The sequence below is a fragment of the Mesoplodon densirostris genome, chromosome 17, assembly GCF_025265405.1.
Source record: "Mesoplodon densirostris isolate mMesDen1 chromosome 17, mMesDen1 primary haplotype, whole genome shotgun sequence".
NCBI lineage: Eukaryota > Metazoa > Chordata > Mammalia > Artiodactyla > Ziphiidae > Mesoplodon > Mesoplodon densirostris.
The window spans coordinates 72,702,637-72,729,724 of NC_082677.1; the positions used below are offsets into that span (position 1 = coordinate 72,702,637).

A 27,088-nucleotide genomic window follows, 5' to 3' on the forward strand; every position below is an offset into this window, starting at 1 on the left:
AAATTTGCATATACAACTTAGGTACAATGGATCTGCACCAAAAAAAAAAAAAAAAATACTGTAAGAGTCATGAAATAATTAAAGCTAACCTAAATTCTTCAGGTAAATAAAGTGGATGTTTTAGAGTAATAGGTATCATGTTTACTAAAAGTCAGTTCTCACTAGAGTTCATGCCTATTTAAAATTCTATCTTTAAAGATATTTAAACCTATTTTATTGTTCCTTACCACAATTAGACTTATGGAAGAGCTCAAACTAAGGCAACAGCATTTTTCTTAGCATGCACAAACAAAATAATCTACCATTTAGTCATCTCATGAACTTATGTTTTCACGTTTAAAAGACTGATCAAACTGTCTCAAAAATATTGGAAAGTTTCTCTACTTTGATGACATATCTATGCATCTCAGGTAGCATTTTTATATCCATATTCTTTTCTTGAATAAATGTTTTAATACCAGTTCACTTAAACATATGTAAAGATAAATGAGGCAGATTTTAGTGTATCAAAGTCATCCATAAGATATAACATGCAAAAACAAAACAAAAGCTTGTAAGTTTAAATGTGTTTGTCCCCCCAAAAAACGTGCAGGTACCCTACACTGAAGATGATTTGACTACCTTAGCCTTCTGTAAAAGTACAAAGCCAAGTTCTTTCTGATGGCCCACTTTGAAAATAATCTAAAATAGTATAAATTTTTAGAATCATTCTTCTAGTCTTCATTAAGTATAATTTGTGGTAATAATACTTATATCCTAAAATAGAGGCACAGGATTGAGAATTTAAATCTTTTTCTGGGTGCTTAGTCTTTCTTAATGGTTATAATTTGTTGTATCAGCATAAATTAGGTATCTGTAAAATAGCCATTAAATACTAATTCTCAAGTATATTTAATGTACATATAAATCCTATGTTAAAAGTGAAAAGAAATATACAGCATAGTCCTAGGATTTCTAGATTGTTGACCATCAAAAAGTAAACCACCCTCTTTTAAGACTTAACAGAACTTTAAAAAAAATTGCTTCAACATATGAATTTAAGACTTTACTTTATTCAGCAAAATCATTTATTTACACAATGGGGAATGCTGGTTTGATTTCATCAATGAAATAAAAACAAGTTGAACAGAGACAATACTGAACTGTATATGTATTTTGTATCAGAGCTGACCAACTGTTTCCTTACCTGTGTCAGGAACATCAAGAGTTACAGTATCACGAGGACACTGGTTAACAATACACCACAAAGGTCCAGTAACACCCTGGGCGCTTCCAATGCAATTACCAACTTTTTCTTTTTTTATAAATATATAAAAAAACAAAAAGTCAGCAAAACCAGCATTATGATGTAGTACACAGAGTATAACTCTGAAGTCAGTGGGTCAGTAAAAACCTTATCAGACCATCCATAGTTTACAAAGTGATCTCCTCTTCTTCAGATCACCAATACAGAATCCAACAGGTGAAAAAATATCGCTTTTTGGAAGATAGCAATGATCTGATAAGGATTTGACTTAATGGACATTAAAGGGGGGGAGGGGAAAAAAAGGAATTGCAGAGCATAGCCCCTATTAGAACAAGCTAACTTTCCAGATTTTCCAAATTAAAAAAACAAAAACAAAACAAAACAAAAAAAAACCACTTCAACATGAAGCTACCATACAAAGTTTTTCCATTTTTTCTTTGTAAAAAGTTCAGAGTTTGCAATTTAATCCTGGGTTTTTAATGAGAAGGACAGTTTTGGCCTGGACTTCCCCTTGCCCAGGATAATTTTTTGTTCTTCTTTTTGTTGACGCTGTCGCTCTTGTTCTAGTTTCATCCTTTCCTCATGAATCTTTCTCTGCTCTTCAACAATTCTCAACTGTTCTTCAGCCTGAAAGGTAAAAGTAAAAAATTAGAATTTCATGTCTTCTATTAGTAATATTCCAGAAATTGGGTGACAAATTCATCAACAGGAGCACACAAAAGTATATGTTTAAAAAATCTTGCCTAAGATCACATAGAAAGTATCAGGAAAAAATACCTAGGAATTAGAAAAGAACTCCTTATTAATTATTCCAACATGTTCTGATTTTGTTTTTTATGAAAAATATATGAACAAATTGTAGGAAAGCACTTGAACATTTTGAAAATGAAAAGAAGTTTCTACAAATCATGTCGAGATCAGTATACATTTTTGTCCTATTACCTATTTTTATTTTATCTACACCCTCGGTGCACCAGATTAACAAACTGTCAAATAGGAATCAAGGCATGAATTTTTCAAAGTATGTTATTACCAATTACTGTAACTAAATTTATAATTAGAAAGGCATGCAAAAATTATAGACAGAAATCCCCAACGGAGCTACACTATATTGTCAATATACAACCATGAAAGAGTAAGTTTATTTCTGGAGAGAGAAATGAGACCTTTTTGACCTGGCTAACTATAAAAAGCTATCTAATTTCAAATAGATACCAATAAAATTCCTGCAATGCCTTCGACTCCTTCACAACTCCTTCAGTCTCAAGCAACCGACTTCCTTCCTGTGCTCTCTACAGAAGACTCCCCTGTGCACCAAGAAAATCAGGTCATTCTCACGAGCTCCGTCCTCATCAAGCTGCTCCCTCTCCCCAAAGATTCCATGTCCACTCCCGTAACTCTCAACCACCTGTAATTTTACTCCTCTCCCAGGGGACACTAGGAAGTGTGTGGTTGGTTGTCACAACGGGCGTGTTTCATGTGTATAGTGTGTGTGTGTGTGTGCGCATGTGTTGTGTGTGCATGCCATGTGTGTCGTGTGCACGTGTTGTGTGTGCATGCGTTATGCGCGCACCGTTTGTGTGTGGTGTGTGTCATGTATCATGTGTCCATGTGTAGGTGTGTGTCGTGGTGTGTGTGCATGTGTGTTGTGTGTGTGCATGCCGGGTGTGTCATGTGTGTGCCGTGTGCACACTGTGTTGTGTGCCCATCAATGCCTCGTGTGTGGTGTGTGCGCATGTAGCGTGTGGCATGTGTGCATGTGTCATGTGTGTGCGCCATGTGTGGGGGCGGCGCTCCTGTTACCCAGTGGGCAGAGAACAGGAGAACAGGCCACCAGACGTCCTACAAGGCAAAGGACAGCCCCCCTCCCCGACAACGAAGAACTATATAACTCCAAAGATGAACAGTGCCAAGGTTTAGGAAACCTGCTCCAACCCTTGACTTGTAAATCTCAGCTATCATCACTGAGTTGTCCTTTTTGCCCCCGCCTGACCTTGATCTTAAAATACGCACTGCATCCTTCGGAATGCCTTATTTCCATTCGAAGTCAAATTTTAAAAATTCACTGCTTACATCTCCATTATTCTACTGAACTTGTTTTTTAGATGGTCAAAAACTAATAACAAGTTTAGTGGTCTTTCCCTTTACTCATTCTTCTGTTCACTTGAACTTGTCTTTTAAAAATTTTCTCTCCTCCCATAAATGAAACACTAAGGTTCAAAAGGTTAAGGTCCTCCACGGATAGGTTTTTCTTTTCAGGAATACTAAAAGTCAATGTGACTGAATTATAGGCTTCACCGCAGAAGATGGAAAAGGTAACAAGTTCTGGTATTCAACCTAATAACACGTTTAAATTTTATCTTGTAGGTAAAAAAAAAACCAACCCAACTTTTAAAGACATAAGTCACACTAGAAAGAGGTTTGTTCTACTTTAAGATGGAGGCCGGTGGGGTGGGGAGCAAGTAAGGGGAAGGACCGTGACCCTAAAAGGTGGAAGACAGTGGGCCAAATCCACTGTTACCAAGTACGGTCAGAGGTGAGGAAGACCCAAAACTGAAGAAGTGGGAATCAGGTGGGCAGGCAAGACGGGCAAGTGGATTTTCACAACCTTCTGTATCTTTGTATTCCCCTAAGGTGGAAACCCAATGGAGAGCCCAAGTACCTCTCCCATACCTTTCTCCTAAGCTACATTTCCAGCTGGCTAAGGAACAGCCAACTGGGAAACCTCCTTAATACCTTCAGAACTCCACATGTTCAAGATTTACATTCTTCCAGCTGAACCCTAAAAGGAATCGGCCCTTTCTGCCTCCCTCCTGCCGCGCACCCAGCATGGCCTACTTCCTTCCCCCCATACCTCTTCCCCGACACCACCCAGCGGCCCTCAGGTGTGTCAATCCTCCCCTTACAGCCTCTCCTCCTTTCTACTCTCTCCCCTACAGCTCTGTCCCTTCCCCCTGCCGCCCTGCCGGCTCGGGGGCCCCAGATCTTGCGCGGTCCTAAAATGGTCTTGTTTCCAGTCTCTCTGCCCTTCAATCCACTCCACACAACGCTGCTGGCTTCACCTTTCCTGAGCACTGTGCTCTCCTGCCCTCAGGCTTCCAATGATTTCCACTGTGCACAGACATGGCCTAACTTCCTAGATTAGCGTACTATTTATGACTTTCCATATCCTTTCTACCTTGCCCCCAACCAGCTCAGCTCATGCCATTCTTTTCTACGACAATATTACCTGTGTGTCAAAGTCCATTGAAAATCACCATTCTCTTGTTTAGACTTTCACTGATAATTACAAGAGAAATAATCATCCGCTTCTGATCACCATTAGTAAATTCATATGCAAATTTATCCACTCTTAATAAATCATCCCACATTTGGGGTAAGAGCATGGCACATGCAACTCAATCAAGACTTAATAAAGACTCTCAGGGGGTACGCTTGTGCTTTGGAAACTCTTTCCAGGATAAACACCCCAGACTCACTTTTCCATAAGGTTCTAACTCAGCCCCTAGGAAAGCAGATTAGAAAGAAGCTTGGGTGGGGACTAATGGGTTTGAACATCACAACCTCAACCCATTTGAGAAATTTATGAAAACTACTTTGGCACTATCCACCCCAAACTACATTTCACAGTACTTTTATATCCAGCAATTTAATTTTCTAGATTTTATACTATAAACATACTTGCATACATGCAAAATTGAACAAGTTTATTCCAACATGGTTTGTAAAAGACTGGAAAAACCCAAATATTCATCAATATGGACTATTAAATACATTATGGAAAATATATTAAAAAATACTGTGTGAATCATGTGATATTACCTAATCAAAAAACTAAAGATTTAAAAAGTAACTTCCTTCACAGACAGAAAATACTGTTTCTACTGCACTGAAATTATCTTTAGATTTGAGTGAAGAAAAAGAAAAGGTTCAGTTTCATTGAAGTCTACAAATACAGGAGACAAAAGCGTGTCTGTATGTACAGAGGGAGAGCTGTCATTAACCAGGAGTTACAGCCACAGTGTTATCCCCAGTGCTAAGCACACAGTGCCTAGTACAAGTACCTGACAATGGAATTGTTCTAAAAAAGGAAATCAAGCAGGTCTTTCCCGTCTTTTAAATATTTGTATGTTGTTCTATTACAGCTTTAAGCTAAGCATATACAATTACACCTTGGCAAAGAAAGAAACAAGATGATGGATGTTCACTACACTTACGGTGATCACATGTCAGTCAAATCTGTATGCTATACAGTGCTGTTATGTCAATTATATCTCAATAAAACTGCAGAAAGAATAACCAAAAAAGACATTTTCAAATAAAAAGAATGATACAGATACAAGTGTCTTTACTTTATGTAAAAAAACATGTATCCTAAAATGTGGCCTGTAGTAAGTTTTCAACAATTCTAATACATCAGGGGAGGACTCCCTATTTGTAAAACTTACTCATAAGGCTTTTGTAAAACAAAAAAGAATTTTATGACATGCATAGTTGGTCTTTAAGTTTCAGTACTTCAATAATCCTGGGAAAATCTTATTTTTTTTGATCCTTACTATATATATAAAGAATGGGCTCTAACAGCAATGACAATAACAATGAAATTATCACAGGGTAATTACGAGATAAAATAAGATAATTATGAGAGAACACACTGTAAAGTGCAAAACTTTAAAATGCTGGGAATTATCTTTTAAACCAAACAAAAAATATTTGAGGGCCTAAGTACAGTGACCAGAGAAGGAAAACAACTATTTTAGCACTAAAGTAAGAAAACTGGGGCTTCCCTGGCGGCACGGTGGTTAAGAATCCGCCTGCCAATGAAGGGGACACGGGTTTGAGCCCTGGTCCGGGAAGATCCCACATGCCACGGAGCAACTAAGCCCGTGTGCCACAACTACTGAGCCTGCGCTCTAGAGTCTGTGAGCCACAACTACCGAAGCCCGCATGCCTAGGGCCCGTGCTCTGTGACGAGAAGCCCACGCACCACAACAAAGAGTAGCCCCCACTCGCCGCAACTAGAGAAAGCCCGCGCGCAGCAATGAAGACCCAACGCAGCCAAAAATAAATAAAAAATAAAATAAGAAAACTACGTTGAACTGAAAGTTACAAAAACTTTTTCAACTGGAAGTTAATGAATGTCTTGGTAAACTGATAAATCTTGACAATAAAAGTAAATTTTAAATATTAAAAAAAAAAAACAGGCTATGGGCTTCCCTGGTGGCGCAGTGGTTGGAAGTCCGCCTGCCGATGCAGGGGACGTGGGTTCGTGCCCCGGTCCGGGAGGACGTGTGCTGCAGAGCGGCTGGGCCCGTGAGCCATGGCCGCTGAGCCTGTGCGTCCGGAGCCTGTGCTCTGCGGCAGGGGAGGTCGCAGCAGTGAGAGGCCCGCGTACCGCAAAAAAAAGAAAAAAAGAAAAACAAAAAACAGGCGAGTTGAGAAAAACCAAACCCGTCTCTCATTTTAATACAGTGGCTTTCAAGTGATGAAAAACTGCCTATCCAGGGCTTCCCTGGTGGCGCAGTGGTTGAGAGTCCGCCTGCCGATGCAGGGGACACGGGTTTGTGTCCCGGTCTGGGAAGATCCCACGTGCCGCGGAGCGGCTGGGCCCGTGAGCCATGGCCGCTGAGCCTGCGCGTCCGGAGCCTGTGCTCCACAACGGGAGAGGCCACAACAGTGAGAGGCCCGCATACCGCAAAAAAACCCCCCAAAAAACAAAAAACTGCCTATCCATCTGTAAGTGTGGTATGACTCTACACCTTACTTGCTAGGTATTCTTCTAAAGCCTTGCCTCCCACCTCCCTCTGCAGTTAACTGTCTGAAAGGCTGCTTTGTTCCTGATGATCCCATCTGCTGGCACATATACACTGTTCCTCTCCCCTCGCTTCAAATGTATGCTAAAGAAAGCATTATTCCAAATGGTGGGAGGGTATGCACATTCGTATTCATACAGGTGAACAACACTAAATTCTCCTACAAGGCTAACGTGGTGGACATCAGGGAGGCCAAAGAGAAAGGTAATACACCCACCATACTAGAGCCATTACAGTGGGGCAGTCCTTCCCAGCCACTACACCCAGGACCCTGTTTGGTCTCAGAAAGGCTTTCAACCCTGCACCCCATGCAAAAAGAATGACTGCTGAGATGAAATACACAAGAGCAAAACATACCATTATAGTAGAAGGGTCTACTTAACCCCCTTCCCAGTATCTTTTGTCTTCCCCTCCCACTTTACCTAGAGGTCCTACTGCAAAAATCTAAAGATAGAAATATTTATCAGGAGTGATTACTGCGATGATGGGAAGAACTAAAAAAATCTTACAATTAGGAATCATGCCCCTACTCGGAAATGTGAATTTCTGCATTTTAACCTCCCAAAACATACCTCCTGTTTCACTCTGCCATTCTGAAATTTTGTTTCTTTAATGCACCCTCCCCTCCATAACAAGTATAACGTATGTCCCCTTTTAGATAAACAATGAGTAAAAAAAATATTAAAAAGAAATTTAATGTAATTAGTTTTGACCCTTAGCAAACTATTATGTTATTCATGTACAAGGTTTAAAAAAGAAAATAACAAAGAAGGACTGAAAAAAGCAATTCCCTCTTTTCCCCCAGGGGCCATGGCAATTTAGTTATTCTGATAGTTACCTCCTTAGGATATACACTAAACTATCATTACGGGATATCATTAGCTACTCATCTAAAGAGAAATCATACCACCACACTCCTTCTAGCCCCCTTTTACTTAAAGTACAAACAATTGCTTCAAGAAGGAACAGACTGATAGTTGAGCTTGGTTTGAAAAGAAACATTGGGTACAAAACTCACTGCCTTCCAGACCTCTGGAGAGAGTGCTGTGTTACTGCCAAAAGAGAAATCTGATACCTTCAGGATTTTACCATTCACGTCCTATAAATTTCACAAAAAAATTGTACTCTTCTAGATGTGGTTCTTTTAATATTCTGTAGCCTAAATTCTCTGTTCTTTTACTCAGTTCTTCTGTTTGTCTTATTCAGTGTTCACTTCTTTTTGAGAAAGTTCTCCTAATGCCTGGTGATCCCTGGCTCTTAGCACGATCACATCAGGTCCTCCCCAGTTCCCACAACAGACTTGACCTTCCTTCCTTTTTCCTCTTCTCCCGCCCTCTGTACACCCTTATCACTCGCCAAGCTCAACTATTCTCGTTACTCTTTCTACTCCCATCTGATCAAGTGCCTACCTTCTTCACTGACCTCAGTGGCTTTCTCGTTTCTAGTCTCCATCCTTCACACCACCCCACACAACGTCAATACATTAATGTCCAGAAAGTTTTTAAAAAATCGTTGCCAAGAATACATTAACATCATTAAATCAGCCTTCTACCTTATCAACTGGGAACAAGCCTCTCAATGATTTAAAAATCCTTACCTAATTTGCCCACTCTTTCAAATTAAAATATTTAATTGACATTTACATTTGATGCCATACCATATTTTCCTATCTATTAAAATGTATAAATATGTCATTACGAGCCATCCTAAGTACTGTGCTCTTTTAACTTACATAATACACTCACTCTAGCATAAATGCCCCATTCTCTTTCCAACTATGTTAGTTTCCTGTAGCCACTGTAACAAATTACCACAAACTGGATAGCTTAAAACATCAGAAGTTTATTCTGAAGGCAGGAAGTCCAAAATCAGTATCATTGCAACAAAATCACAGTGTTGATATTCCAGGGCCACATGCCTTTGGCCAGTACCTTCATATTTCTCTTCTGACTTCATATCACCTTTTCCTATGTTAGTGACGTCTGAAAGCCTTTCATCATTAGGTCTTCTCTCCCTTTCAATCCATGTTGGCAGTGCTTCTGCTGATATAACACCCTCAAAAACACTGTGAGTCTCCCATGTATATCAGGCCACTAGACAACAGGCTCTTCCACAGGTCTTTTCTGGATAATCTCATCTAATCCTGGCTTTTGCTAAAATGGCCGAGGTAACCTATGAGTCACAGGCATAAACTCTTCAGCATTAGCAAAAGGATGTCCAGTCATACCCTTAGCCTTCTTTCCAGAGCAAGTTTTTCTAATAGTGAATCTAATTTTAGCATCTTTTGCAATCTAAATAGGCTAAAAATTTCCCCAAACATCAAGTTCTCATTTATTTTACTTCTTGGTTCTTTCCTCAATTACTCTCCTCTTGCATTTTACATAAATATTGAGAAGAAACCAGATTGCACTTTGCTTAGAAATATCTTCAGCTATATATGAACTTCGTCACTTAGATAAGTTCTGCCTTTCACACAACTGTAGGACACAGGTTCAGTTGGGTTTTCTTCCACTATATAACAAGGAATTCCTTCCCTCCAGTTTGCATAACATGCTTTCATTTTCTTTCTAACCCTAACCAGAAGTGCCTTTTTAAAAAAGGGATTTCTTTCTTCATGTTTGGCTGTGTTGGGTCTTAGCTGCAGCACCCGGGCTCCTCTCTAGTTGTGGCACATGGGCTCCAGAGTGCATGGGCTCTGTAGTTGCGGCACGTGGGCTCTCTAGTTGCTGCGAGTGGGCTTAGCTGCCCTGCGACATGTGGGATCTTAGTTAAGTTACCCGACCAGGGATCAAACCCACGTCCCCTGCATTGCAAGGCGGATTCTTAACCACTGGACCACCAGGGAAGTCCCCAGAAGTGCCTTTAAAGTCCATATTCCTACTAACAGTCTAGGCATTTTCTATCATGTACCTCAAAATTCTTCCAGCCTCTACCCACTGTCCAATACCAGAAACACTTCCACATTTTTAGGTAACAAGTTATCACAAACTAGGTAGGCTCAAAACAGCACAAGATTATTCTGAGGGCCGGAAGTCCAAAATCAGGATTACTGGACCTAAATCAACGTGTCAGTAGGGTTGTGCTCCCTCTCAAGGATCTAAAGGGAGTCTGTTCCTTGCTTCTTCCAACTCCTGGTGGCTGCTAAGAGGATTCCCTGTCTTCTGACCACATCACTCCAGTCTTCAAGGCCAGTATCTTCAAATCTCTCTCTGTTCTGTCTTTGGCTTCTCCTGTCTGTGTTCTGTGGTAGAATCTCCTTCCATCTCCCTCTTATAAGGATACATGTAAAGGCATTCAGGGCACAGTAATAATCCAGGATAAACTCCCCACCTCAAGATCCTTAACTTATTCACATCTGTGTAGACTCTTTAACTCATATAAGGTAACACTCGCAGGTTCTAGGACTTAGAACATGGATATCTTTTTTTTTTTTTTTTTTTTTTGCGGTATGTGGGCCTCTCACTGCTGTGGCCTCCCCCACCGCGGAGCACAGGCTCCGGACGCGCAGGCTCAGCAGCCATGGCTCACGGGCCCAGCCACTCCGCAGCACGTGGGATCTTCCCGGACCGGGGCACGAACCCACGTCCCCTCCATCGGCAGGCGGACTCTCAACCACTGCGCCACCAGGGAAGCCCAGAACATGGATATCTTTTTTGGGGGGCAGGAGACATTTTTCTGTCTACTACACAAACATTAAAAAATTCTTTCTTACATCTCCCTAAGAACTCTTTTCAGAGCTATCTCTTAATTGCAAAGTGAGATCTGGTTTACTTGAAACTGAAGTATGTGGAATACATTTCCTATACAGTCAACCTGTAAACATGGTACTATCCCTTCACCTCTCAAGCTGGTGAGACACCACGTGTTATATATATAGCACCATGAGCACACTCACTCTCCCTGACTGGCAAAAGGGAAAAGGGGAAAAGTATTTCAATATTAAAGAGAGGAAATATACTATAGACCCAGAATTTCAGGGGACAGTTTGAGGGGTCGTTTTTCCTACTGACATAACCTCCTAGAACATTTCATTCCATGGCAACACCTACCTACCACCTTCATTTAGTCTGTTTCCCATTCTGAATAAATAAGATTCATACACATTTCAGAATAGTATCTGGGCTTTTCCCAGACGCATCACTAAAAACTGTGTGAAGAAGAGGACTTTGAAAAATTTTAAGTACTACTTTTAACGTTTTAAAGAAAATTAAAATTCTCCATCATACTAACAACAGCCTTTCAAATGTCTGATGATAGCTGTGCAATGCCAATACTAACCCAAGAACTAGGAACCAATCTGCCAAAAAGCCAAGTCAAGCCAATCCACATTTGGATTAATTTTTGTTTGATTTTATAAACCAAATACGTATGTTCGTTAATATTTTCTTGCCTCCTTATGGACAGATAAAATCAAGTATCTTGATAAACAACTTGGAACTAAAATAAGCAAAAACTACTCTTGGTCTAGACCACTTATCGTGTATCATATATGAGAGTCCGTATGGCTTAGTTAATCTGTTCCTTATTACAGACATTACTGGGAGCAATCTTTGAAGTTTTGTCATGAGGGCTTACTTAAAAGTTAGTCTAAGTGTGGCTTAAATTTACTTTCTTTACTAGTTATTCTTACCTGATCATAATGGTGATACACATTACTTGTAAAAAAAAAAAAAGTAGAAACTGGAGAAAAGTATAAAATTACTTATAGGCTTACCAATTAGAGATAACTATTCTCAGTACTTTGGCATATTTTCTATTAAATGTACAAATGTACATTTCAAATTAGGGAAATCATGATGTATATGTAAGTTTTGTATTTAGCTACTTCCCCTGTATTATCAGATGCTTTTTGACTACAGAAAAATCCACTGTATGTATGTGTTACAATTTATCTAAAAACCTGGGCAATTTTCACTGTTCAAATAAGGGGAAAACATTTTTGTGTGTGAATTGATTTGTACTGGATTCAGTTTCCATTAGGTAAGTTCTGAGGAGCAGAATTAAAATTTAAGGTTCCTGGTATATACTGATTTACTGGTATTTTCTAAAATGGTCATATCCATTTACACTCCCAGGATAGTGCACTATATAAAGGGTCTCTTTATACCATATTCTTGCCAACACTTGGTACTAACAGGGGGAAAAAAAAGTCTTTTCAAATTTGGTATGTAGTATTAGAGAAAAAGAAAGAGAGGGGGCATTTCTTTGCTTTTCCATTAAGGTTGGGATTTATTTTCAGGAATTACAGCTCCTTTTCATTTTACTTGTGTGAAATTACCTCTTTTACATCTCGAAGTAGTTTTTTCCCCCCCTTTCAGGAAGTTGGTCTCCTTTATTGATTTACAAGAGATCACTGTGTTCTTCTTTCATGGTTATAGACAAGAAATCTCCCCCAGGGTACATTCTTTTCCAACCTGTCTAATCTGCTTTCAAAACCTGAACTTCTGACTACACATAAAGTGGGTTTACTACAACTACTACTGCTTATCCCAAGAGATCCCACACATTCTTGCTTTTTTTTCTAATTCTACTTCCCTAAAGGTCTTTGCCCTACTTCATTTCCTCACCCTCTTGTCCTCACCCTAAATTCAATTTCTAACTGTCCATCAAGGTCCAGAGCAGTGGTCTCTCTTCCAGGAAGGTTCCCAGGGCAATTATGTCAGTTACCTCATGTAACTCATACCACTCAGCAAATATTTCCATATAGTTAGCTGACTTTTCTTGGAGTTGGCCTTGTCTCCACAATTAATACACTAAAGCCTTTAAGAGAACTTAACATCCTGGCTACTTTTATCTCCAAATTACTTTTTATTCATATGTCTATTATTTTAACAAGACTTTCAATATATTTTATGTAGTATTTCCTAATGTGAATACTAGGAAACGTGTATAAAGATTAAAGAACTGTGCTCAAAATTGAGAGGAAGGGGAAAGGACAATAAATATGAGAGAAACTGCAACAGTGTGCCCTGCATGTTTATACAGTAACATTTTCTCGTCTCTTCCTACACAAAGGGTACTCTACTTTCCCGGCAAGGACGTGGCCACCAATAGAACCAAATAAAAATTAATTCTCTCCAACAGGAACAATAATTTTTTATGCTTCCAACATTACTGAACACAAGAAGCAAATTAGTTATGTCCAAATTTTTACAAATTTTCCTCAAATTCAAGCTTCTTTTCCCCTAAGATACCCTTTCACTCAAGTTTTATTGATAACATGCAGTCAGAGCAGCGTCACTGCACAGTCTATTAATATGAAGTCAAACTCAAGGGTTCTAGAGCAGTGCTACTCTAAGTATGGCCCATGGACCAACAACAGTGCAAACTATAACTGATCCACAACAAGATATGCAGAAGCCAAGAATAAGCATTTTAGAAACTTCTATAGCAATTTGACCTAATTTTTCTAATAATTCGTCTTAACTGTATTTTGCAAAAGTAGAGGTCTGAGACAAACTGGGATTAAAAGACAAAAACAAAATCTGGGCAACTTTACCACCACTTGAAAAGCACTGCTTTAGAATATGCTTTGCTAATCTTCGCCTATTTTTATGGTTCATTTGGGTAAACAAAGAAGGCTATTAGAGGAACATAAGGAGGCCAAGCTGTCCCTAGGCACTCAGACAGCTACCCCAGGGTCAGAAAGGATCAAGACTTTGGCAGGGTATACCAAGTTTAGAACCTTTGCTCTAGAAGTCACAATCTGGCCTTTCAGGACATCCGCAAACTGAACTCCCTATACAGTCTCTTACACCACGTTCTAAGAGGAATTCTATCCCACGTACTGGGTAACTTTGCTTCAATGTTTCTAGCACCAACTATACTGTTCATCTCTTCTGCAAATATCCATGGCCTTAGAAACAAGACTATATCTACCTTTCAAAGCTCAACCTTCAAAACTAAAATTAAGATGCACACTTCCCATGAGATTTTCTCCTTATGTGGAATCACTAAAAAAAAAAAAGCATTATCACATATGTATTAATCAGCATGTATTGATACATCTTATTATGATTTCTCACCCACCTCATATTCATGGTGCTTCTTCCACCTAAGCAGATTTTAAGGTCTTTTCATTGGTAAAGCACGAGTAGGTCTTTCCCTTTCCTTGTGGCTTTCACAGTAACCAGGACAGCGATATTAAGAATCCCTGGCATCATGTTCAGTAAGTTGTTTAGGGTATTTCTAGTTTGGCTCTTATCTGGGGCAGATTATCTTTTAAAAGATCATACTCTAGAACCAACTGCTGGTGGTTTTAACTTCCCCATTCTTATTCACTATAAAACAATTATTTACAGTCCTCCTTCACCAACCCCCCAGTGGGATCCACTGTTAATTACTTAGATCCTCCCAGATCTTTTTCTGTGCCTTTATAAACACAGTCACAGAATTTGTTTTTTCTGAATCGCTTAACTGGAGCTTACATCTTGCTTTTCTCCCCCAGTCAAAAGTATGACTTAGCAGCAAATGTCTTCCTATGGCTGCATGATTCTCAACACATTTCTAACTAGACAAAACTTGTCTATAACCAAGAGTCCCTCTAGGGTCATGTCTTCATTCCTGGGCAGTAAATACCACAAATCCTCATTCATCCTAAGTAAATTTCCCTCTATCTCTGATTTATATTCTTACTTTGAAGTACAATTCCTATATGCCATCTTCATAAGGAAAAGAAAATTTTCCCTTATAATGTCTGACTATCCTTCTTCTTCTTTTTTTTTTTTTTGCGGTACGTGGGCCTCTCACTGTTGCAGCCTCTCCCGTTGCGGAGTACAGGCTCCGGACGAGCAGGTTCAGCGACCATGGCTCACAGGCCTAGCCGCTCCGCGGCATGTGGGATCTTCCCGGACCGGGGCAAGAACCCGTGTCCCCTGCATCGGCAGGCGGACTCTCAACCACTGCGCCACCAGGGAAGCCCCTTCATTTTTTGATTTATTTATATCCATAGTCCTTTAATTCTAGCTTTCTTTTACATCATGCTGAGAATGCTTCAAAATATATTCATACTCTTAATTGGGAAAACCCTACTACCCCCAAAATTATATCTATTTTTAAATTCTATTTTAAATGTTAGTATATGCTACAAACAAACAAAGAGAAGTACTAAAATACAGAATGGGAAAGAAAAATAGAAGTGATATGTATTAATTTTTCTATTTAAAATATTTACTTCAATATTCTTATACTGACTTCTTTATTAAAATGTAAAAATTGTATCTCCTTTTACACCCGTACCTCATATTGTAATTATTTAAGTCTCTGTGTTCCTTGTTAGATTATAAACATGAAATATGAAAAAAATTTATTAATCTAATACACTTACTATCAAATATATACTCTCTACTTATTCTGTCTAGTAACTGGTAACAAAGCAACTAATGCCAAGTGAAACACTGCATATTAGTAGGCTTAATTACGAACCTTCAAGTTTTTGTTTTTGTTTTTTTAGGTACAGAAGAAATTAGGGATGGGGATAGTACAATTTCCCCTAGGAAAGCTGTTTCAAACCACTGTGAATTTTGGAATTTTCTCCAGATTAATCAGAATTTCTGGCTTGCCCCAAACAGATTCCTCTAGAAGACAGTAGCTAAAATCTAGTCAACTATTCCTACTTTTCCCTCAAATCCCTTAAAATAGTCCCGAGAACTCTAAAATATTTTTCACGAATGCTTTATACATACCAGTTTGGCTTGTGCTTCTGCAATTTTTCGGTTATTCTCTTCTAGTATTCGCTCTAGCTCCTCACGTTTTGCACGTTCTTCCTCCTAAAGGGGAGGACATGTTAAGATGTTAGAAAAATAAAATATTTTTTATTGATAAAATATTTACTAATCTTCCTCTGATTTTTTTCGATCTGACTAAACAGGGTAGCTTTATAGCTACCTTCTGTCTGACAAATGATAAAACTGTGCAGTCACTAAAATTTGTTTCTAGTACTAAATTTAAATCATCCCTCCCAGTCCAAACAGCAACCAACTAAACCCTCCCTAATGACAGTTTCCTGGCAATTATTACTAATACTTTAATATCACACAAATCAACAAGGACAACTACAAAACTGGATAGTATTTACCAAATTAAAAAAATAATATATAAAATATAAATAAAGTGAATATTTGTCTCACCAATTATGTATACCTACGTATTCTTTACCTATACTCCTTTAATCAGCATTAAAAGTTGAATATTTACTGTCTTGTCCAGTGTCCTGCAGAGTGTGCTCCTCGGCTGCCATACGCGCCAGCTTCCTCTTTAAAATGATTTGTACTGTTAGCTTGGCAATACCTGCATCAGCAGCTCAACCATTTATAAAGAAACAACATACAAGGAAGGCTGAGCTGAGGAATGCAGATGTTTATGGTAAGAAGGAACAAAAAATGTAATTCATCATTCCTAAGGCAAACAATTAATAAGAAAAATACATTTACTGTTAGTGAAAAATACAAATGGTAATCCATACTTCATGGAACTAAGGGCTTCTTCCATGGGGAGAATGGACTTAACATTCAGATGTTGACAATTTCTAAAGGCAGCTTATCTTGTCATCTACAATCTGAACTGAAATTCAGGAATCCAGGGGGTGCATGGTCAGGAAATAAAATTCTGTAATTTATTTTTTCTTGGAGAACTTAATGAGATTTTATAATGCAAACTATATGAAGATTGCTTGATGGTTTGGGCAGTGTTGAGATCACAGCATACATATTCAAATGATTTTAATATTTGGAAAGACTGTCAGAGGGTTGTGTCCGTGTAAAAAAAAATTGTTAATATGAAACAAAAAGCAAATGAAGAGAAAAAAATCTTCCTATGATTAATAACTCGCTACAAGACAGCACCATTACTCCAAAAGTATCTTCATTATTAAAGGCACTAACAAAAATTTCATATACTCAATGGCACAGAGTTTGTGATATCCACCAAATATAGACATGTATATCTAGTTAAAGACAGCACAAGGGAAAATGCATTTGAAAAGCTAAGCTTACTGGGAAACAAGAGATTTAATAAGACGTCAACTTGTCCACAATAATGCCAAGATTAAAAATGACAATGAGTCACATATTTTGAGTCAAACATTGAAGTTCAAGAAAATATAACCACGGGATTTCCTACGGCACACACCAATGGAATTCACAGTCACTGTGCAAACTATGTTGAGGGACACACACGGTGCTGTAAGGTAATTTGCCTTGAGTGTGCCAGTGACTTTCAACAAGTTTTAGGATACTGGAGTAATCAGTGCAAATAAGCCATAAAGCTTCAGTAGCAAATTACTGTCTCACAGAAAGACATTTTCAACTTCTGCTCCAGCTGCTGATAAAACAAATCATGTGTTTAGCTTGACTCCAGACAAGGACAACCTGTTCCTTCATAACTCTCTAGAGAAAAAAAGGAGTTGTTAGTAGATACTAAAAAAGTGGACGAATAATCTGGACATTTTTCCTAAAAAGATCTTTGCAACACATTAGGAAAACGGAGGGCCTTACGATCAGAATGCTAGAATTAGTCCGTTGTGTTGAGGCAGGATTTGGGGTAGGGGGGTGAGGGATAAAAGAAGGAAAAAAAGAAGAGCAAGAAAACCTACTTATCAAAAGCAGGTGCTATCACTCAATGTTAGGCCCTGCTCTTTTTAATCTGACTGAAGGCAAAAAGCCTCTCACAGTCTAGGCAATAAGAGAGATAAACAGAAAAGAAGAACACGTAACCACAGGTGGATTTTTAACCTTTTCCCTTTACCACTCCCTGTCTCCCCCCACCCTCCCAAAAAAAGAATGTAAGTCCTGCAGCCATGGCAAAAGTTTCAAACACTTCTCAAATATGTAAGCCAGCTCCATTAAATCAAAAAGTATCCTTGGATAGTTTTATGAAAATAGCTTTTAAGTATCAGTCAGCACATCTGAATAGGCTAAAAAATTAACTTTCGCAGCAATGTTAAGTTTAGACGAGAAAGGAATTGGTCTGCATTCCATCTCTTTCTGAACTGCGCAGCAGGCACACCCGACACTGAAAGTTTTGCCATGGACTGTCTCTACTTTCCAAACGACCGAGCGTTACCTCTCTGGCTTTTTGCGCTGCAAGCTCAGCTTGTCTCTGTCGCTCGAGTTCTTCGAGCAACTGCTTTTCCATGATGCGCTTGGCCTCCTCGACCCTTCGGAGCACTTCTCGCTCAATCTCGTCCTTCCTTTTCTCCAATTCTTCCTCCACCCTTTTTGCCACCAATTCTTCCACTCTTCGTGCCGTTTCTTCCTCGATGAGTTTTTCTTCTATTTCCTGCTGCCGACTAGCAAACAAAGTGGGGAAAGGATTTAGATAATGTAAGAAATAAACCTAAGAATTGAAATAGAACTAGTTGTGAGTCTGTAAAACACTGAGTCTGCTTACATATTTCTAAGATTTTACAACTCATTTTCACGTAACATTCAAGGAAATGATAGATACCAAAAGATTAAGAGATACAGAAATTCAAATAAATATAAAATCATGTTTTTTTCTTTTGTCACTTTCTAAAGTAAATACAAAAAGACTAGTCTATACAAACAGCTTATTAATGCAGTAGTTTTAGGAACTGTAGAGTGAATCTGAAACAGGAAATCTACTTTCGTTACCAGCTTCATAAGGAAAGGACAAGCTATTAAATATATGATTTGCTCATCTGTCAATCCATTCAGTCTAAGGGTTGAGCTACAGTGAAATCAGGAGAAACTATTATGTAGCAAGCAGTTCAGACCAGCTAAATTCATTCTCCCCTCCCCCACCCCAAGCAAGATCAGAATAAAGACAGACTCAGAGATTCAGACTGCTAAAGCAACATACTGTAGTTTTTAGCAAAAGTACAGGCAAACTTATTCAGGTTCTAAACTTTTGCCCTTTACTGCACCTTTTCTTTCGTTAACTGACTTTCAATTCAAAGCTCTTCTAGATATGGGAAAGTGGATGACATATATTAGTATCACTTCTAAAAAGTTCAATGAAGCATGATATCGTTTAATTATTTTAATCCCATTTAGGTATTATAAATGAACTTATTCACTCAAAATGAAATTCTGTGCTGAAGATATTGACATTTATCAAGGCACTATAGTGGAAACCTTGCACATTTTATACCAATGACCTCCAATATGACAGCCACCAGCCAGATGTGTCTGGTTTGAATTGAAGATTACTAAGAATAAAAGATATAAAAGACCTCAAGTATTGTTATTTGATTACATGTTAAAATGAGAGTATTTTGAGACAGACTGGGAATATATTAAAATGAATTTCACTAGTTCCTTTTTAATGTGGCTCACACTGTATTTCTCTTGAACGGCATTATTTGAGACAATAATTTGTGCTAGAATGAATGCAGAGACTCTGAAAGTATACCTAAATCTTAAGAGGTCAATCTATTAATGCTGCATATTTCTCACAATCCACAAAATTAAACAGAATCTGTAACCCTTCTATCTTTTGATGACTCGTACATATGTATGAGAGTCATTCAATTTATCTGTTTAGTGAAGACTTTACAGTTTCTAAGTGACCTTTAAATACCCAATCCACTTCAACTCAACTCTGCTTTGGGGGGTGATTCAATTCCCACTGAAGTGCTTTCATTCTCAACTCCTGTTATTTATTCACAGTGTTACCATACTGACACCAGTGTATCTAATATTCTGACTCATATCTGTTTCTGCATTTATAATCTTTACATATTTCTGTCAGGGAGATAGTAACTACTTGAGAAGTCATAATTTCTGTTAGGTTCTAGATATGTGTGATAACCATTCCGAAGACTCTGTTGCTTGTTTCTTAAATATCTCCTCCCCAACGCTAAATTATTGGTGATTTTCACTGGGGGAAAAAACCCCCACAAAAGCCTAACATGTACTCTCTATCTATATTCCTTTTCCTTTTTTAACTTTGAATGAAATATAGTATTAGGGTAGTTTCAATAAGCCTTTAGCTATAGCAGCTTAGTAAAAGAGAAGAGCTATCCACCCCAACGCTAGAATGGCCAGGAATACCTAAAAGAAATCAGGCAGTGATTTCAATGGAAATTAAACTACATTCCAAATATAAAAATATTGTTTCTCTACTTCATCCAAAGAGAAAGACAGAAATATGAAATGAAACAAGCAAGCTAACAACTGCTGAACCTGGATGACAGCTGTATGAGGATTAATACCCTATTTTGCTGAATTGGAAAGCTTTCATGACACGAAGTTTCAGAAGCATACCCCCCCCCCAACGCTTTCTTCTGTTAGTTGGTTCTTATAAAATTAGTAAATGTAGCAACGTCTACAAAGAAACCTCATTTTAAAATATCAAAAATGGTACAACTCTTAAAGCAGAACACTGTAAACCAAGTTCCAGTTAAAACTTTCCACACAAAGTAAAAGATGAGGGAAAAGAATGGGATAAGGCTTTGGGTTAGTTTATCAGTAGAAAAGCTGCCTAATTAACTCAGGAATTTGGTAAAGGTGGAAAAGACCTGACACATGCTCAGGGTTTCTGTCAGGCAAACAGTCCTTAGAGGACAGCAATATGGCACAATGCCAGTGGGACCACACCTCCGCAGCTCTGGTCAGCAAGGAGAAAACGAGCTCAAATCACCCCGTTGCTTACTTACAGCAGGAGCCAGATCAGCATGCTGTCAGCTCCCTGTGTCTCTGCTCCCACTGATGGACACCAGAGAGGCCAGGTGACAGGCCATACAGGGTGACAAGCAGTGTAGGCAGTAGGTGGCTGCTGCTAAGGAGTCCGAGCTAAGTACAGCTCAGCAGTTTTCCAGCCTAAAGGGGAGGGGCAAGTGGAAACTCCCAAGCTCAGCTGAAACCCAGAGGATGAGAAATGGCCTAGTGGAGTTTCTTACAAGGCTGCTCATCCCCCTTTGTTCCTGAAGGCACCACGGGGCACCCCCAGGACTGTAATTAAGCCTTGCTGCTGCGCCCTACACAAGGAGACAGGCAAGGTCAGGGCACCAGAGCAGAGCTGTTCCCCAACAAGCATGATCAAGGATGTAATTTTTGCTGTCACTGTTATTTTCGGTAAGGTTAAAATTGCTACTTCAGCACTCAGAAAAAAGTTGAAATCAATTTTTAGATCCAGTGCTGAAAAAGTTAAGAGCCGGATATTGCTTTAATCCCCTTCCCCCCACACACCTGGATCCAGAAAACCAAGGGCACACGAACAACAGAATTAAGCACTTGAGAGATAGGACAAGTCTTTATTGAACAACCTACTATGCACTAGATGCTGTGCTAGAAACCTGAACCCCGCTAATACCTACTAATAGAGCCTATACTTCTGTGACTCTGTTCTACAGCTAAATATAAGTATTAACATACATGATAAGTAAAAATTCTCCGCATGTTTCAGCAACCTCTGTATCCCTGTGTTTTTCTTCTTTTGTCTGTCTTTTCCCACAAAAGCACAAACATATAAGGTATAGAAATGAATGAAACTTAGTACAACATAGCCTTCCTCTACCAGTTAGCTGAAGGAGGGTGGGAGGGGTAGGTGGCTGTTAAAATTTTTAAAAGTTCATTCTTATTGATGACAAACTTATTATCATAATCAATGATAAGGCAGCTACAGGGCGAACTTTCTTAAGAAGCCCTGAAACTGTCTCAGAAAAGAAAAAAAAAACCCAACAACCCATTTTCGCCATTAGTATCTTAGGAAAGATCCTTCACCTAAAATGACTGCCTAGCCATTCCTTAAAACTGTTGTCATAGGAGCTGTCACTCTCTTGATATTCTTTTCTTTCTCTAATCTTTTCCTCAGGCTCCTCTGCTGAATTCATCCCCTTGCTAAGAATCTGTGAGGGCTTCCCTGATGGTGCAGTGGTTGGGAGTCCACCTGCCAATGCAGGGGACATGGGTTTGAGCCCTGGTCCGGGAAGATCCCACATGCCGCGGAGCAACTCAGCCCGTGCGCCACAACTACTGAAGCCTGCGCGCCTGGAGCCCGTGCTCCACATCGGGAGAGTCCACCGCAATGAGAAGCCTGCATGCCACAAGGAAGAGTGGTCCCTGCTCGCTTCAACTAGAGAAAGCCCACGTGCAGCAGCAAAGACCCAACGCAACCAAAAAAAGAAACAAACAATCTCTGATCCTGATGAAAGGGCTGAATGAAAATCTTGAAGTTTTTCAATAGATAAGAGTAGGTCCTCATTTTCTCCATGCTCTCAGAACACTAATCACAATCAACTTTAAAATGGCAACTATTAAAACAAACAGCAAGGGCCCATCGTTAAATGCGAGTATGACTTTGTACAGAGCATTGGTTGATATTATTTTTAAGTCTTTAAAATGTACAAACTCAACCCTAGTAGTGTCCTTCTAGGAACTGCTTCATAATATTAGCAAACAGTATTTACTCAGTACTGAATAGATACCAACTACTCTGCCAAAAGCTTTATATTCCATGGCATCCAGTTCATCTCTGATGGCTCCTGAGGCTAAACAGGTGACTGTGAGGTGACCCTCAACCTAGGCAACTCCAAAGATAACGATCTTAAGCATGCTACTACCCTGCACTGTTTCTCCACGACAAACATTAAAGGCAAAAGGTATGCACACAAATTTAGCTACCAAAATAATTACCTAAAAAATTGATTAAATTCTTACCAACATCAGCTTGATCTTATGCCCTAATGTCTTGTCTCAAAGCCCTAACCTCCCTGAGGTACGTAGTTCCAATATAACGAATTTGCTCTCCCAATGAGCATTCTTCTAAGAATCACTCATATAGATCCCAGTTCACTTTAGACACTCTGATTTAGAAGGCTCTCGATATGCCATGCAGTTGAACACCAAGTATATGCGAACTGAGATACCACAGGCTACAGTAAGTTACTATGCCATTAATATTATCCTGATCTGCTGCAAGTCATTTTCAGCCACTCATTTTTTCCAACAGTTATTACAACAGGCATAAAGCGTCTCAAAATAATACATATGAAAAATGATAAGGGGGCAGAGGAGGAAAGAGATAGCAACACTGAATGACTGGGACGTAAGGAGGAGAAGGAAATCTTCTGAAGTGAATTTTCAACCACAGGAATGAACTTTTCAACAGTGAGGAAAAAATTTTTTTTTAAATTTTAAGGTCTGCCTTTTACTGCATCAAGATTGTAACTTGTAAGATCACTTGTAAGAATCACCAGGTTCAATCTGCCTACATGTAAAAAAATTGCATTAAATAACATTATTTACTGAGTCTCATTACACACATGCCAAGTATCACCTAAATACATTTAATCTTCACAATAAGCAAGACAGGTATCTCCATTTTACAGATAAGAAAATCGAGCTCACAGGTAGGTAGTGTATTCAAGGCCTCAGAATTGTAAATGGCAAAACAATCTGGTTTCCAACCTTAAGGAGACCTTCTAATCGGTTAAGCCCAAGAGATTTTAATTTTGCCGTCTCTCTCCATCTCACACTGGACCTCTAGAAGGCACACTTGACAGTGCGTGTTCTTGTGGTACCTTCTCTCTCTCTACTCCATCACACACTTGTCTCCCTTTGTCCAACTGTACATCCGGACATTCCCGAAGGCTCTTTCAGTCCCATGAACCAACTGCTCTTCTCCCTCCACTCTGCCTGGGCCGTTCTATCTACTCTCAAGGTTTCCCCCAGGCTTCAGTCCCCCGTATCAACCTTGGATGAACTCACTATATCCAAAATCTAGCGCCTGCATTGGAAATGCCAAGTCCAGGTTTCTGACATTTTAACTAGTGTTTGACCCACAGCAGTTACTTAAACATTTGGTGGCTGAGATGCAATAGCCACGATATAAACATGAGAGCCAAAACAATGCTTTATTTCCCTTATGCTTCACATCCAATTTTATTTGCCCTAAATGCTTCTTAAATCTGCCCCTCTCTTCCATTCCAACAACTGCTCCCTCACTACTCCTATGTGGACTTACTGTAACTTTCTATCCTACACAGCAGTACATGCTCCGTTTAAAAACAAACCTACAGTCCCACGCCATTTGCCTGCTTAAAACCCTTCTGGTTCCTATGATGAAATCCTAGCTCCTTAATATGGCAAGACCCTTCCCATGATTCCCAGCCTCTACCTACCTCTCCAGCCACTCCATGACTTGAATACTTACAGAAATTCATGTGTTCCAGTCAATAGTCACCTCTTTACTCCACCTAAGACCATACCGCACCCCTCCCTTTATTCTGGCAGGGGTGGAGGGGGCTCCCTCCCTTGGTCCACATGTATCCTCCTATGCTTAGCCTGACAGAATCCTATTTTTACCTGCCACTCACTCCCGAGGAGCACTAAGGTGTTTACCCATCCAGGATGCTTCCTTTTTACAGTCACATCACTATCACCGAATTGACCACACTGTATTATTATCTACCTACCTGTCTTCAAGCTAGATGGAGACCTCGGAGGGGTCAATCATCTTCAGATTAACAGCTCCTAGCATAGTGTCTGGCACTTACTAAGATGCTCCGTAAGGGTCAGTTGAATGAACTAACCAACAGGATTTGTAAATAAACAACGACTTCTGCCCATTCCCATGACTGCAAAACCTAGATCGTTCAATCGTCTCCTCTGCGTTTGTAGGCGTTAGACCGTACTAAGTAGTGCCTGCTGCACAACACGCAGGGATTCCGTGTACAGGTGGCTGCTAGCTCTGCCCGCTCCCCCCTTCATAAATGCTAACGGCACTGTGCTTCCTCTATCAACTTGGGACGATATAACTGCTCTACTTTCTCATTTCATCCCTGGATTTCTTCTCTGCTATTCGCGTGTAGCTTGCTAAATGCTTCTATCTATTCCTTGCACACCAAGTTTCCTTTCACTCTTCCCCATAAGTCTCAGCTCTCTAATGAATGGCAAGTCATTACTCTTTGGAGGTATCCTTTGTTTTCACATGGAAATACTATCTCAGAATTGTCTTAGGTAATTCTTTGAAATGTTCATCTGTTGACAGTCAGTTGAGAGCTACATCTTCACAGTTAAGGATCTTGTTCCAGACCAAAAAAACTGGATTCTATACAATCAAGTTTTCTTGTGACACAATTATTCGTACTCGGTGTTCATACTTCCCACCGACAGTTCTAAGTAAAGGAAAAATGCACGCGTTGTGCATGTTTTAAAGAAACGCAGTGAAAGAGCTCTCCAGGTACTGCTTCCTCCAGTAACAGTAGTCAGTTTTCCAGTCTCCTACCTCTTAATGATTTCCTTTCAGAAACAAGCTTCGCTGGAACATAACACAAACTACACTGCAGAAAGACTGAAAACGCCTACACAGTTCAGGACTCATAAATCTGTCTCAGGAAAATTCTATATTCAGTAACTCTCCTGCCTTATGAGCACTTTCTAAACATGCACTGAAGAACTGAGGAAGATGGCTGGTTAAACAGGGAGAGCTGGCAAATCTCTCCACCTTTCAACGTGGCTTTGGGAAAGAATACCCAGCGCATCAGAGTACCAGGGTCTTGAACCAAAACACAACTCTACACTTTAAAACCAAAATTTCATTCGTTTCGAATCATTTGCACCTACTCTTAGACCAAAAGGTACTTGAGAGGTGACTCTTCTGCATATGACCAATGCAAAAGTAAAAGCGAATATTCTATCCTCTGAACAGCACGTATACACCACAAAGGGAAACGAGTTACAGTCTTGCACCGAAGTGTGCTACGGAGACCTACAGCCCATAACTAGTACAGAGTGAAAAGACGGAGCAGGCTTCGATTGGTCACACAGGTGAACTCAGGCGTCAAGATTCATTTACCTCACTGCACACTTAAGCTGCGCGCATTCTGTTTTTACACCTCAGAAAACAAAAAGAGCAGGCCCGAGACAGGAAAAGCGACCGCGACGTCTCTAACAGCAGGAGTACACTAAAGTAAAAGGACTTGTTTTGGGTCCGCGTACGTTCAACCACCTGAAGCGGTTCACCTCCGAGAATCCCTGTCCCGCGTTTAGGGTGCAAGGCAAGAACGCTCTTCTGCAGGGGGCCCCCAACGTCCTCCTTCCACTTCCCGGGGCCGGCCCGCTCCAACCCCACACGGAACTCCACCCCCTACTTCCGGGACGCTCCTCCTCCTCTCGCGCCAAAAACGCTTGCCCTGCTCCAAGCCCTTCCAGCTCCATCCCCACTACTGCCCTTCCCAGCCAACTCATGGGTCTGGCCTGCCCCAGGCTTTCCATAGGCCAGGGTTGCAGCCGCTCGGGGCCGGTCCCTGCGACCCCGCTAACCTCCTTCACTCCCCCCAGGGCCAATCAGCTCCCCCCTCCCCGCCACCCCGCACCCGCCGCCTCCCCGGCTCCCGGCTCCCGGCCCCTCCCGCCGCGGGCGCTCACATTTTTCGTTGCCGCTCGAACTCTGCTTTCTTCTCCTCCTCCTCTCGCTTCTGCTTCTCGTCCAGGCTGCTGCGCTTGCTCACCGTGCGCCCGAAGATGTCGATGCGGTCGGGCGGGGACGAGGCGCGCTCCCGGTCCCGCTCGCGCCGGGACACGGCCGTGTTGGTGGAGCGCGAGCGGGACCGCGACTCCCGCCGCCGGTTCCGTTTACTTTCCCGGGACTTGGAGCGCTTTCGCACGCGCTCCTTGTCCCGAGACCGCGACCGGGACCGGCTCCGCTTCTTGTTGTGTTTGCTGCTCTTGGTGTGTTTGGAGCGGGACGAGCTCCGGCTCCGAGACCGGCCCATCCTTCCGGGCGACGCTGTGACTAACCGCTGGCTTCGGGCCCCGCACGTGCCCGGCTGCCCTCGTCTCTGCTTCCGGAAGGGGGCTGGCAGTCTTGTCGAGGCTTGGGGAAGGAGAGCTATCAGCGAGCTGACTTTCTGCCTCCCCCTGAGGCCGACGGCCGCCACGAAGGCCGCCGCCAACGACAAGGCCGCAACGCCAGGAATTGCTAAGATGGCAGCCGCGGCTGCACCGGCCGCCCCTCCCACAAGGCCCTGCGCGCAACGCGCCGTCACGCGAGCCCCGCCCCCTGACGCTTCTTGCGGAAGGCGTGGCGAGCGCGTCCGAGCGCGCTCGGCTCTTTCCGCCAGCCC

General features: G+C 40.8%; 1 protein-coding gene across 2 annotated transcripts; it reads right to left on the reverse strand.

Annotated features, from left to right (window-relative positions):
* Nucleotides 1-1,032: 1,032 nt before the first annotated feature.
* ARGLU1 (arginine and glutamate rich 1) lies at nt 1,033-26,989 on the reverse strand. 2 transcript variants are annotated; one of them, XM_060080006.1, is made up of 4 exons: nt 26,391-26,988; nt 18,121-18,346; nt 15,744-15,827; nt 1,033-1,873 (listed from the first exon to the last, which is right to left on the reverse strand). In XM_060080006.1, exons 1-4 carry the CDS (start codon nt 26,735-26,737, stop codon nt 1,709-1,711), a joined length of 822 nt encoding a protein of 273 aa, XP_059935989.1. In that variant the 5' UTR covers nt 26,738-26,988; the 3' UTR covers nt 1,033-1,708. The 2 variants fall into 2 exon arrangements, with proteins under 2 accessions (XP_059935989.1, XP_059935990.1); XM_060080007.1 differs by lacking the exon at nt 1,033-1,873 and having other exon boundaries at nt 15,749-16,312; nt 26,391-26,989.
* Nucleotides 26,990-27,088: the final 99 nt, after the last annotated feature.